Source organism: Pristis pectinata, chromosome 24 (genome assembly GCF_009764475.1).
Source record: "Pristis pectinata isolate sPriPec2 chromosome 24, sPriPec2.1.pri, whole genome shotgun sequence".
Classification (NCBI taxonomy): Eukaryota; Metazoa; Chordata; class Chondrichthyes; order Rhinopristiformes; family Pristidae; genus Pristis; species Pristis pectinata.
Genome location: NC_067428.1, coordinates 35,347,896 through 35,360,562, shown reverse-complemented (window position 1 = coordinate 35,360,562; position 12,667 = coordinate 35,347,896). Strand labels below are relative to the sequence as shown.

The following is a 12,667-nucleotide window of genomic DNA, read 5'->3' as shown; positions in this document are numbered from 1 at the left end:
CACCTCTGGAGACCTCTGTATTTCCTGTGTGTTATTCTACACAGTCAGCCTGTTGCCTCGCTAGATACTAGCAACTCACAGGGCAAATATATAGATTTAAAAATTCATGCAAAAAGACACGGGGAAGGAAAGCAGAGACCAGAGCAAAAGTTAGAAAAGAGAAAAGTAAGAGTGGAGAACAGAATAGTCAAACACAAAGGACACAAAGGTTACTAGATCCTAAAAGGACAATGAGTGTGAGGGCGTTTTATCTGAATGCCCGTGGTATTCGAAACAAGGTCAGTGAACTTGTGGCACAAATCAGTACAAAGGGGTACGATTTAGTGCCCATTACAGAAAAGTGGTTGCAGGGTGGAGATCAGTGGGAATTAGATATCCAAGGGTATCAGGTATTATGGAAGGATAGGCAGGAAGGTAAGGGAGGTGGAGAAGCGCTCTTAATTAAGAATGAGATCAGGGCAATAGTGAGAGACGATATAAGATCTAAGGAGCAGAATGTTGAGTCCATCTGGGTAGAGATTAGGAATAGTAAAAGGAAAAAAAATAACTGGTGGGAGTAACATTACAGTGGCACAGGCAATAAACCAAGAAATATCTGATGCTGTAAGAATGGATTGGGAGTTGCCATGGGGGACTTCAACTTGCACATAGATTAGGAGAATCAAGTTGGTGGAGGCAGTCTTGAGGAGGACTTCATAGAATGCAACCATGATAGTTTTCTTGAACATCATGTAACTGAACATACAAGGGAACATATTATCTTAGGTCTGGTCCCGTGCAATGAAATGGGTAAGATTAACGATCTTGTAGTTAGGGATCCTCTTGGAAAGAGTGCTCATAGTATGATTGAATTTCTCATACAAATGAAAAGTGCAATAGTTTAATCTAAAACCAGTGTATTATGCCTAAACAAGGGATACTACAACGGGATAAGGGAGGAGTTGGCTAGCGTAGACTGGAAACACAGGCTACATGGTGGGACAGTTGAGGAACAGTGGAAGACTTTCAAAGATATTTTTCACGGTGTTCAACAAAAGTATATTCCAGTTAAAAGCAAGGACAGCAAGGGTGGGGAGAGCCAGCCTTGGATAACTAAGGAAATAAAAGAAGGTATCAAACTAAAAGCTCATGCATATGAAGTTGCCAAGAGTAGTGGGAAACTGGAAGATTGGGAAAACTTTAAAAAGCAACAAAGAACCACTAAGCAAGCAATAAGGAAAGAGAAGGTAAATTATGAAAGTAAACTAGCACAAGATATAAAAGAAAAGTAACTATATAAAGCAGAAAAGGGTGGCTAAAGTGAACGTAGGTCCTTTGGAAGATGAGAAGGGGCAATTAATATTGGGTAATGTGAAAATGGCCAAGACTTTCAATGACTATTTTGTGTCGGTCTTCACAGTGGAGGACACATCTAACATGCCAGAGAGAGATGTTATGGATACAATGGGAGGTGAGGACCTCGATACAATCGCTGTCACTAAAGAGGTAGTGATGAGCAAACTAGTGGGCCTAAAGGTAGACAAGTCCCCTGATGGGTTGCATCCCAGGGTACTGAAAGAAATGGCAGAAGTTATAGTAGAGGCTTTTGTGATAATTTAACAAAATTCTCTGGATTCTGGGCATGTCCCGGTGGATTGGAAGACACTGAGTGTCACGCCACTGTTTAAAAAAGGATGTAGGCAAAAGACAGGTAATTATAGGCCAGTCAGCTTAATGTCTGTAGTCGGGGAAAAGCTTGAAGCGATCATTAAGGAAGAAATAGCGAGACATCTGGATAGATGTGGTTCCATCAGGCAGACACAACATAGATTCAGGAAGGGCAGGTCCTGTTTGACAAACTTACTGAAGTTCTTTGAGGATATAATGAGCGCAGAGGATAGAGGGGAACAGGTGGATGTTGTATACTTGGATTTTCAGAAGGCATTTGATAAGGTGCCGCATTATAGATTTATCCATGAGATAAGGATGCATGGAGTTGGGGGGTAATGTATTAGCATGGATAGAGGATTGGTTAACCAATAGAAGGCAGAGAGTTGGGATAAATGGGTTTTTTCTCTCATTGGCAATCAATGGTGAGCGGGGTGCCACAGGGGTCGGTGCTGGGCCCACAAGTGTTCACAATATACATTAACGATTTGGAAGAGGGGACTGAGTGTAGTGTATCTAAGTTTGCTGAGGACGCTAAATTGAGTGAAAAAGCAAATTGGGCAGAGGATGCGGAGAGTCTGCAGAGAGATATAGATAGCTTAAGTGAGTGAACAAGGGTCTGGCAGATGGAGTACAATGTTGGTAAACGCAAGGTCATCCACTTTGGAAGGAAAAATAGAAGATCAGATTATTTCAACGGTGAACGATTGCAGCATGCTGTTGTGCAGAGGGACTTGGGAGTGCTTGTGCATGAATTGCAAAAGGTTGGTTTGCAGGTGCAACAGGTTATCAAGAAGGCAAATGGAATGTTGGCCTGCATTGCTGGAGGGATTGAGTTTAGGAGCAGGGAGGTTATGCTGCAACTGTACAGGGTACTGGTGAGGTTGCACCTGGAGTACCGCATGCAGTTCTGGTCTCCTTACTTGAGGAAAGATATACTGGCTTTGGAGGCGGTGCAGAGGAGGTTCACCAGGTTGATTCCTGCTATGAGGGGGTTAGCCTATGAGGAGAGATTGAGTCACCTGGGATTATACTCACTGGAATTTAGAAGAATGAGATGGGATCTTATAGAAATATATAAAATTATGAAAGGGATAGATAATATAGAGGCAGTAAGGTTGTTTCCACTGGTAGGTGAGACTAGAACTAGGGGACATAGCCTCAAGATTTGGGGGAATAGATTTAAGATGGACATGAGGAGAAATTGCTTTTCCCAGAGAGTATTGAATCTGTGGAATACTCTGCCCAAGGAAGCAGTGGAGGCTACCTCATTAAATATATTTAAGACACAGCTGGACTTTTGCATATTAGGGGAATTAAGGGCTATGGGGAAAAGGCAGGTAGGTGGATCTGAGTCCACAGCCAGATCAGCCATGATCTTATTGAATGGCAGAGCAGTCTCGACGGGCCAGATGGCCTCCTACGGCTCCTGTTTCTTATGTTCTTATAATAGTGGCAGAGTTATAAGGGTTGAAAGAGTAGAAATAGTTTTGTCGGATGTTTTCATTTACTCATTCATGAGATATGGGCACGGCCGGCAACATTTACTGTCCACTGATCATTACCTCTGAACTAAGTGGGTCATTGGACTATTTTCAACTGGCAGGTAAGAGCCATGTATAGACGGACCACAGAAGGACAGCAGAATTCTTCCCTGAAGTTCATCAATGATTCAGATGGGTTTTTACAACAAACCAATAGCTTTGTAAACATCATTGAAAATCAGGTTCTGAACTAGTTGATAGGAGGAGCTTGTTACGTTGAATTATTAAGTTGTGATAATTGTGGTGACTATTATTTCCTTATCAATGAATAAAATCACTCTGTTCCTTGATTCATCAGATAACCTGTGATCAATGGAAAATGTTAAGATCTTAGTTTTTAGGTCACCATTACTGAGAGGATCGTTTTACTTCAGACTTATTTAATTACTTGAAAATAAATTCCCCAGCTGCCACAGTGATATTTGACAGGTCTCCAGTTCAATAACCCTGTCCAGTAATTTAACCATTAAGCTATCACATCTCTCTCTGTCTTATCTGAAAGATATTGTGCTGCAAAGACATAACATGGACTTGCAAGGCAGGTGACACTGTGGAAGAGTGGATCAGGGTAGGTAGATTTGGGTCACCAGATTTGTGGTCGGGGTAGGGGATAGATAGGGTCATCAGTTGTTGGAAGGTGGTCAAGAGTAGGTGAAAGTTCCAGCCAGTACATGTGTGCTGGGGCAAGGAGTTTGGGCAAGGTGTTTGTGATTGGGTTGGAGCCTATTACTAGTTGGATGGGAATAAAGGGGGGGGGGGGCAATAAATATATCCCTTAAAGAGGACTTGCTTGACAAAGGTTCCCGGTGTTAGACTCAGGATAAGGCAAGTTCCCTTGTCACCTGAAGAAGGGTCTTGGACCGAAGTCGTTTTTACATGAGATGTACAATCATACAGCAAGGAAACAGATCCTTCAGCCCATTACGCCTTTGCCAAGTACTCATTTATGTTGACCCTTTTTTATTCTCCCTGCCCTCCACTGAACACTCCCAGATTCTATCACTCACCCACACACTTGGGGCAATTTACAGCAACCAATTAACCTACCAACCCGCAAATTTTTGGGATGTAGGAGGAAACCCGAGCACCCAGGGGAAACGCATGCAGTCACATGGAGAATGTGTAAACTCCACACAGACAGCACCGGAGCTTGGGATTGAACCTGGGTCTCTGAAGCAGTGAAGCAGCAGCTCTACTAACTGAGCTGCTGTGCCTGTGTCCTGTGCTACTGGTGAGAGAAAGTTACAGTGGCCTCTATAACTGGAGACAGCATGTGCATGTCTTGGTTGTGTGCATTAGTGGATCAGGTGCCAGGGGGTTTAGAACAAGAACTGCAGTTTCACATAGTTTGCTGTTGGCTTCCGATAGCCCATTAAGTTTTATTTTTCATTGAAAATGAATGATACATTGCAGAAAAACATGCTGCTGCACAGTCCAAGTTCTAGATAACTGTAAACGTGAGTGTGAACCTGGTTGATTCTATCAAAATCCATTTGCTTCCCCAGAGATGGAAAGTGCCTCTGCTGAACTGATCCAACCTACCTGTGACTTCAGCTGCTCCCAGAGAGTCCAGCTAGCCACTCAGTTACATCAAACTGCTACAGATTGTTCAAGATGGCCCTGGTCACTTTTATCAAATCCTGGCCATGCCAGGGATGTCCACATCCAAAGGTTGAATGAGAAAATCAGCAGAAAAGGCACAAGAAAGGAAGGCTTGAGATTGGATCTTCTGTGGAGTCATAGCTGGCAAAGCTCTGGCAGTGATCTGATAGCTAAGAACGAGCTCAGAGAAGGCCATGAATTGAAATGAATGAAAGAGGGTATAGTCACAAGAAGATGAACCAGGGAGCTTCATTGAAGGATGATACTGGGGCCTGATGCTGTGGAAAGCACACTTTGAGTATAAGAGGCATGAGGTCTATTTCCAAATGGCATCCATTAACTTTAAGCCCAAGCGAGATATCTGGAGGTAAAGTCCATCAACATAATACCAAAGGTATTCCCATTCAGACCTTAAACTATGTTCTCTTCTCAAGGTGATAATTTTTACTTTCATTGGTATTGGTTTATTATTGTCACTTGTACCAAGGTACAGTGAAACACTTGTCTTGCATACCGATCGTACAGGTCAATTCATTACGCAGTGCAGTTACATTGGGTTAGTACAGAATGCATAAGTCAAAGATAAAAATTAATATGTGGAATTGTTGGTTTATCACAGCAGAAAACCCTGATTATTATCATGAAGTATCAAGTTAAAAGGAACATAGGTGCAGCATAAACATTGTTATATCCCCATAAAACAGCCACCGAGCCGCACTCTCCTCATAAAGAAAAGCATTCAAGGACAAGGAGGTCATTGATAAAACTTTAAGTAGTACTGGTTATTCCAGAATTGGAATATTGTGTCTAGTTCTGAGTTTCACACTTCTGGAAAGATGTGAAAACCCCAGAGAGAGTGTAGAAGAGATTTACTAAATGGATCCAGGGATGAGAGACTTTAGTTCTGTGGGTAGATTGGAGAAGTAGGATTGTTCTCCTTGTAACTGATCTAATGAAGGGATTTAAGCTCAAGAAAGGTATAGACATATTAGAAGGGCAGAATGTGTTCCCAGCATTGGGGGATCAGGAACAAGAGGACAGAGAATGAAGGTGATTGGCAAAACCAACAAGAGGAGAGTTTCCTTTCGGGGTTGGGTCTCGATGACTGGGGAGCAGTAGAGGCAGATTCAGTTGCGGTATTTGAAAAGAAGTATCTAAAAGGAAACAATACGAGAACACTAGAAAAAAGGAGCAGGAGCAGGCCACTCAGCCCGTCTAGCCTGCTCAGCTGTTCCATATGACTATGGTTGATCTGCCCCAGATTGCTACTACTCTTCAGTGCCAATTTCTCCACAGTCCTTAATTCTCTGGTCTTTCAAAAATGTATCTACCTCCTCTTTAAGCAGCTCCAATGATCTAGCCATCTGGCCTCTACACCCTCTGGGTTAGAGAATTACAGAGATTTGTCCCCTCCCCATGAGAAGAATTTGCAGGGCTGTAGGGAGGAGCAGGACAGCAGGACAAGCTGGATTGCCGTCACGTAGGGATAGGGTGGGTTGACTAGTCTCCTTCTGTGCCATAACATTGTGTGATCCTGAACTTTCATTCAAAAACGTTAAAAACTGCAGATCTGTGAGGAAAGACCTGCTAAATCGAATCCTTACCACTAGCCTGTGCAGCAAAAATGCAAAGTTCTTCTGCTGTGTAAAGTCCAGGACGGAACTCCAGGGTGGTTCTGCCTTGCTCGGTGATAGCATGATAGAGATAGACGTTCAGGCTGGAGCCTTCTGATACCTGGTGGTCACACACTGTATCCTCAGCAGCAGGCATTTTCCCAAGCTTGTGTAATGCTGGTATCCAGAAATAAAATGTTTCGTTCCAGCTGAAGAAAGACAATAAAAATGTCTGACTTTAATTTTGTATTAATTTACTATTTTTACCATTATCAACATAAACATCCCCATACTCACTAATTCCTAGATCAGTTATTTCAGGAATATTGGATATTGGAAGAAGTCTTGTCCTTGAGTCCTTCATCTTGACTAAAACTGATCAATATCTCAGTCCTGGTTACCCATTGGGGTGGAGCTGGAGAACAGGAGAATTGGAGCTCAGGACGAAAATCAACACATTTTTCTTGGGCACTGTCTATATCTTATGGGGAGGAATCCCAAATTTTGCTATCCTTAGTGTGATGGCAGGTTCTAATTTTAAGACCATGTCCCCTCCACTTTCCACTTCCATGTTCTGCATTGCCCCAGCAGAGTATAAATGCATAATCTATATCTGCCACATTGAACCAATATGCCATCAATTCCCAGTGGTGTTGAGGGTAGCATTGCTGCCTCACAGTTCCAGCAACCTGGCTTCAATTCTGACTTCCGTTCCTGTCTGTGTGAAGTTTGCATGTTTTCCCTGTGACTGCATGGGTTTCTCTGGGTGCTCCAGTTTCTTCACACATCCCAAAGACACACTGGTTTGTAGGTTAATTGGTCAGTGTAAATTAACTTCTCCACACATCCTTTTCACCAATGAATTTGGTCTTTGGGCATTTCATGAGTGCAATAGAGGACATCACTGATGCAGGATCAAACACCCTGTGAATGTTAACATTGCTGACTCAGTACAATGTTATTAGAGAGAATTAAATGAGAAACTGTTGTGTTCAGAATCATTAATTTGAAAAACAGAATGAACAAAAGATTGAATTTTGTGAAAAATCTGTTTATCAAGAAGAAAACCAGACTAGAGTTCTGCATATGAAATGATGGAGTCCCACACCGACCTGTCTACCCTCAGACTCCTCCACTGCCAGGGTGAAGCCAATCGCCAACTAGAGGAACAGCCCCTCATATTCTGCCTGGGTAGTCTACAGCCTAATGACATGAAGATTGAATTTTCCAATTTCAGGTAACCTGTCCCCACCCTCTGTACCTTTCTCTCTCCTTCTAATCCACCCAGTTCTTCCTACAGATATCCAGCCCCCTCCTCCAGCCCCTCATCACCCATATTTTTCCCTTCCTCCACTGACTCCCTCTACCCACCCCCCACACACTGCACTCACTGGGTCCCTCCGCCCACTGTTCCCTTCTGCCCACCCTACCTCTCTGATTTGGTTCCATGCTGCACTTTCCTTTCCTATGAGATTCCATCATCTGCAACCTTTTGTTGCCTCCACCAATCACCTCCCAGCCTCTGTCATTATTTCCACTCTTCCCTCCTCCATCTACCTATCACCCCTCTTCACCTGGATCTATCTAACCATTGCTTGCAGTTTTTGCCCTACCCCTCCTCCTCAGCTCTTTACATTGGCTAATCTCTCCTCTACACTTTCAGTCTGGATGAAGGGTCTCAACCCAAAACACTAACTCCACAGATGCTGCCTGACCCACTGGGTTCCTCCAGCAGTTGTTTTTTTGCTTCAGATTCCAGCATATGCAATCTCTTGTATCTGAATGATCCTTGTATTGTATCCTAGCTTTCCCTTTTCATACTTTCAGAACACTAGATTGTTGCTAGTAAGGCCAATATTTATTGCCCATCCTTATTTAGCACCATTTTCTTGAACTGCTGTGGTCATTCTGGTGAAGGCACTCCTACTATGCTTCCAAGAGTTAGACTCAGTAATGATAAAGGATCAGCAATATATATCCATGTTGGGACAATGTGAACCTATAGAGGGTGGTGTTCCTTTGTACCTACTTTCCTGTTCCTCCTTTATATTAGAGGTCATGGAGTTTTTGGAGCTGCTGGCCGAGGCAAGTAACTACAGAACAATTTGTAGATGATGCACACTATAGTCACCATGTTCTGATGATAGAGGAATGCATGTTTAGGGCCATGGATAGGTTGCCATTAAAGTGGGCTGTTTTGTCTTGGATGATGCTGAGCTCTTTGAGTATTGTTGAAACTGCACAAATCCAGACAAGTGGAGAGTGTTTCATTACACTCCAAAGTTGTACTTTGTTGGCTTTGGGGAGTCACTTGCCTCATGATACCCAGCCTTAGATCTGATCTTGAAGTTGATCAGATAAGTTTCTTGCCTCTCATCAATCTCACTGAAAAACTGCAATAAAAACAGAAATTGCTGAAAACACTTAACAGTTTAGCAAACATCTGTGGAAAGAGAGGCAGTTAACTTAACGTCTAAACCCTTCAACAGTGCTGGCTGACTTTCACTCAGCTGAAGGATTGCTCACACTCCTGCCCATTCTATAAACTCGGTGAGAAATTGTTGTTTCATGCTTTGTAATGTTTGGACTTTACATTTCTTGTTCTTACTGTAGGACCACTTTTGATGTGGGTGTGGTGAGTTACCATTTGAATCTTCTGGCTTGTGCGTGTTGTGGCTTCTATGTAATGATGTCAGAGCCAGCAACTGAGACATTGCAGGAAATAGAACACCTTGTTTACCAGAAGTGAACACTGGCTTTGCTGCGGTGCTCAGCCACTTAAACATTTTGAAATAGACTTTCATCATCACTCACACTTGTGGAAAAACAACCAGAGCAAATTGCTGTCACACGAAACAATCAGTGACCAAGCCTCAGCCAAGAAATGTAAATACTCCACAAATATTCCTGGGCTTTGCAAGAAAACAAGATGTTACCCTGCACAATAGAGTGGAGAAACTTCCAGGATTGTCACTCCCAAAATGAAGGATCTTGCTTATGCTGTTTATAGTTATTCACAGGAGCCACTGGCAAGGCCAGCATTTATTATCCCTCCCTAATTGCCCTTCAGAAGGTGGTGATGAGCAGCCTACTTGAGCTGCTGCAGTCCCTCTGGTGAAGTGTCTCCCATGGTGCATTCAAGTTCCAGGATTCAAAGCCAGACATGATGAAGGACCTGGTCAGGATGGTGCCTGCTCTTGTCCTTTTCGGTGAGAGAAGATGTGAGTTTGGCAGCTGCTGCCGAAGGAACCTGGGTGAATAACCTCAGTGCATCTCACATCTCAGTGCACAATGCAGCCTCTGTGCAACGAAGGTAAAAGGAGGGAATGTTTAGGGTAATAGATTGGCTGTCAATCAAGTGGCTGTTTTGTCCTGCATGTTTAAGTTTCTCACATATTGTTGGTGCTGCACTCATCCAGGCAAGTGGAGAGTATTCCATCATGCCCCTGACTTGTGCCTTGTAGATAGTGGAAAGGCATTATAGTATCAGGAGGTGAGTCACTCACCACAGGATACTCAGCTTCCTTACTTCACTACTCTGATGGAGGGCACAGCCACGAAATGTCACAACCTGTCGTTACTCTTCACAGTTCCTGGCTGTAGAGAATTATCATTACCTCCTGCAGCTCTTCCACTGCCCATCACACCACCACTTTCCACCATCCGCAACATCAACTTCAGGAGATGATGGATACCAGATTGAAACACACCATAAAACACTGGTAACAAAATTACTGTCAAAATCTAATCTCAGTTGTTTAGGCTGTTAATTTGATGACTGTTGGATTTGTGTGTTTTCTTTTGTTTTCACACGGAATCTGACGCCATCTGTTTTTGCTCAGAGTCAGTGATCACCAGGCATCTGCTCTCTGCAGTAACTTCCTCAATACTTCCTGAACCTGTACATATTTACAACAATCAAACAATAACTGCCATACTCTGGGCCTTTCTGATATTCCTTCCTGATCCTCCCTGTTCCTGGTCCTTATATCCCTGGTTCTTACTTCTCAGATCAGGCTCTAATCTTCACAGATCAAAGACTTACCTGAAAACTTTCCCTGCCTTTTATTTTCACAGATGTTGTCTATTCAACTGAACTACAGAACTAGGTAACAAGATGTCACATGGAAGTGTTTATGCTCTACATAAGCCTCTTGTAGTCCCTCTCCACCTCCCCCACGCTATATCTCTTCCTCCTTCCTCACATACACCCCAAATTCCACAAAACTCCACATTCTCACCCTACTTGGGGGAACTTTTCTGCTGGATTTTCAGTGACTATAACTGAAGAGTCCCATTTCCACAAGACCTTTCACAGTTCAGAGTCTCTCACAACCATTGAAGGAAGCTTACAGTGCAATCAGTGTAGGAATAGCATGCAAGCTGCCATTGGCCAATGGTACACAGCAAGCTCCCACAGCACTCACAAGGTCATGGTTTCTGCTTTAAGCTGAGTGATACAAATTGCCTCCAGAAACAGCAGGTAGAACTCTTTGCTTCAATATATTGCCATGGGACATTTTCATCCATGGAATGATTGACACCTCACTTAACCTCTCACCCAAAAGACTGCCTCTGCACCATCCAGGCCCAGGTCGCTGTGCTGGGGTAATTCTGTAACTATGAGAAATTAATTACAAAAGTAATTTTGTATTTGTCACTGAGAAGCGTAAAAACCTGTGGGCTGGAATATTGATGAGCCAGCTCACAGCTGAGCCATGATGCAGGTTGAACACAGTGAACCATTAAGGACATAGGAGTGCAAGTGTACCTTGAAAGCATGTTGTTAGTCTCCAAACACTCTGGAACCAACAAACAGCAGTGTGTATTTACATAACATATTCAATGTAGTGAAGCATCCTGAGCACAACACAGACAAAATCTAACACAATTTGCATTGAGACAGGTGACCAATAACTTAAAGAGGGAAGTTTTAAGGATGAAGGTGAGGGAGAAAGATTTGTTGACCTCAGGCCTAGACTGACTCTGGTGGAGTAATGGAAATATGAGATGACAACAAGGCTGGGATTGGAGGAGTACAGAAATACTGAGGGTGGTAGGGCTGGATACATCTGAAAAACAGGCATGAGAATTTTCAAATTGACATGATGCTGGAGTTGTAAGTCAGCCATGGGCTATTGGTGGACAGAACTATCTGTGCAATTGTATCACCAATGTGTAGAAGACGATAGACTAAGGACTAGTAACTGGGAGAAATGTTGAAGGGTCCTTGAGTCATATAGTCATAGAGTCATACTGCATGGAAACAGGTCAGTTGGCCCAACACATCCAGGCTGATCATTGGGCACCCATCCATATTAATCCCATCTTCCAGCACTTGACCCATAGAACAGAGAACACAGAACAGGACAGAAAAGTATAGACCCTTCAGCCCACCATGTTGTGTCAACCTATATAAACCTCATCCACATTCAATCTATTCCCCCCTCTCTACTGCACCACCCATAACCCTCTATCTTTCTTTCATCCATGTGCCTATCTAAGAATCTCTTAAATGATTCTATCATATTGGCCCCTACCACCACCCCCGGCAGGGCATTCCAGACACCCAACACTCTGTGTAAAATACCTACCTCTGACATCTTCCCCGAACTTTCCTCCACGCACCTTAAACAAGTGAACTCTAGTATTGGCCATTGCTGCCCTGGGGAAAAGGTGCTGGCTGTCCACTTATCTATCCCTCTCATAATCTTATACACCTCTATCAAGTTGCCTCTCATCCTCCATCACTCCAAAGAGAAAAGCCCTAGCTCGATCAACCTTTCCACATAGGACATGTTCTCTAATCCAGGCAGCATCCTGGTAAATCTCCTCTGCACCATCTCTGAAGCTTCCACATTCTTAATGAGGTGACCAGAAATGTTGACTATACCTAATAAGACTATGCTTCTCCAAATGCTTGTAAATCCTGTCCCTAAGAATCCTCTCCAATAGTTTATCCACCACTGACGTAAAACTCACTGGTCTATAATTCCCAGGATTATCCCTATTACCTTTCTTGAACAACGGAACAACATTTGCCACCCTCCAGTCTTCTGGTACCACTCCTGTGGTGAAGGAGGATGCAAAGATCACCATCAATGTCCCAACAATCTCTTCCCTAGATTCCTGTAGTAACCAGGGGTATATTCTGTCTGGCCCTGGGGACTTATCTATCCTAATGTTTTTCCAGAGCTCCAACACTGCCTCTTTCTTAACCTCGATATGCTCCAGCACATTAGCTTGTTCTACACTGATCTC

General features: G+C 43.3%; 2 protein-coding genes across 4 annotated transcripts in view; both read right to left on the bottom strand.

Moving 5' to 3' along the window:
- rfxank (regulatory factor X-associated ankyrin-containing protein) overlaps nt 1–12,667 on the bottom strand; it is an 830,559-nt gene that overhangs the window by 323,302 nt on the left and 494,590 nt on the right. The gene's annotated exons all lie outside the window — the stretch shown is intronic.
- LOC127582443 (tyrosine-protein kinase JAK2-like) overlaps nt 1–12,667 on the bottom strand; it is a 130,735-nt gene that overhangs the window by 101,859 nt on the left and 16,209 nt on the right. The window contains 1 exon segment of the mRNA XM_052037703.1: nt 6,398–6,615. Coding sequence (XP_051893663.1) covers nt 6,398–6,563 — 166 coding nt within the window. The 5' untranslated portion in view covers nt 6,564–6,615.